General features: G+C 63.2%; 1 protein-coding gene across 1 annotated transcript in view; it reads left to right on the plus strand.

The window, feature by feature from the left end:
• CAD (carbamoyl-phosphate synthetase 2, aspartate transcarbamylase, and dihydroorotase) overlaps positions 1-868 on the plus strand; it is a 30,244-nt gene that overhangs the window by 23,874 nt on the left and 5,502 nt on the right. The window contains exons 38-40 of the mRNA XM_019520862.1: positions 145-270; positions 398-553; positions 635-736. Coding sequence (XP_019376407.1) covers positions 145-270; positions 398-553; positions 635-736 — 384 coding nt within the window. The remainder of the gene's footprint in view (positions 1-144; positions 271-397; positions 554-634; positions 737-868) is intronic.

The raw sequence follows: 868 nt of genomic DNA on the forward strand, positions 1-868 counted from the left end.
GTGCCCCCCCCCCCCCCACAGCAGGGTCAACACACTAGACACTGTCAGCCCCAGGCAGCGCTCCTGCCAGTGGGAATGGGACCCCGGCTGGAGCATGGGGTCTGGGTGTCCTAGCTCCCAGGCTCATCCCTGTGCTGTTACCAGCTGGCCGCCCGGCACTGCCGGAAGCCCGTGATCAATGCCGGGGATGGGGTTGGAGAGCACCCAACGCAGGCCTTGCTGGACATCTTCACCATCCGCGAGGAGCTGGGTACTGTCAACGGCATGACGGTAAGGCCCACAGTCCTGGTCCCCAGCAAGGGGGCACAGGGGGCCACTGCATGGTGGTGGGCTTCTGTCCAGGATAGGAGGAGGGTTTGGGGGACAGGGACAGTACTAGCTGCTGCGTCCCCCCCAGATCACCATGGTGGGGGACCTGAAGCACGGGCGCACAGTGCACTCGCTGGCATGCCTGCTCACCCAGTACCGCGTCAACCTGCGCTACGTCACACCACGCAGCCTCCGCATGCCTGACGACATCATCCACTTCGTGGCGTCCAAGGGCATCAAGCAGGTGAGCCAGCCACATTTCCCTCTCCCACGTGGATGCACACACCCACACGTATGCTGACAACTCTCGCCCCCTTGCCTGCAGGAGGAGTTTGACAGCATCGAGGAGGCTCTTCCTGACACAGATGTGCTGTACATGACCCGCATCCAGAAGGAGCGATTTGCCTCCACACAGGAATACGAGGCGGTGAGTGCCACTCCTGGCAGTGCATATCTTGGGCCCCCAGCTGGTCCTGTGGGCAGGGCTGTATCCCTGCCAGGGGGCCTATTGCACATGGAGTGGGGGGAAAGCAGCCAACTGACGCCCACTCCCTCCCCA

Source organism: Gavialis gangeticus, unplaced genomic scaffold (genome assembly GCF_001723915.1).
Source record: "Gavialis gangeticus isolate Ggan-Ray unplaced genomic scaffold, GavGan_comp1, whole genome shotgun sequence".
NCBI lineage: Eukaryota > Metazoa > Chordata > Crocodylia > Gavialidae > Gavialis > Gavialis gangeticus.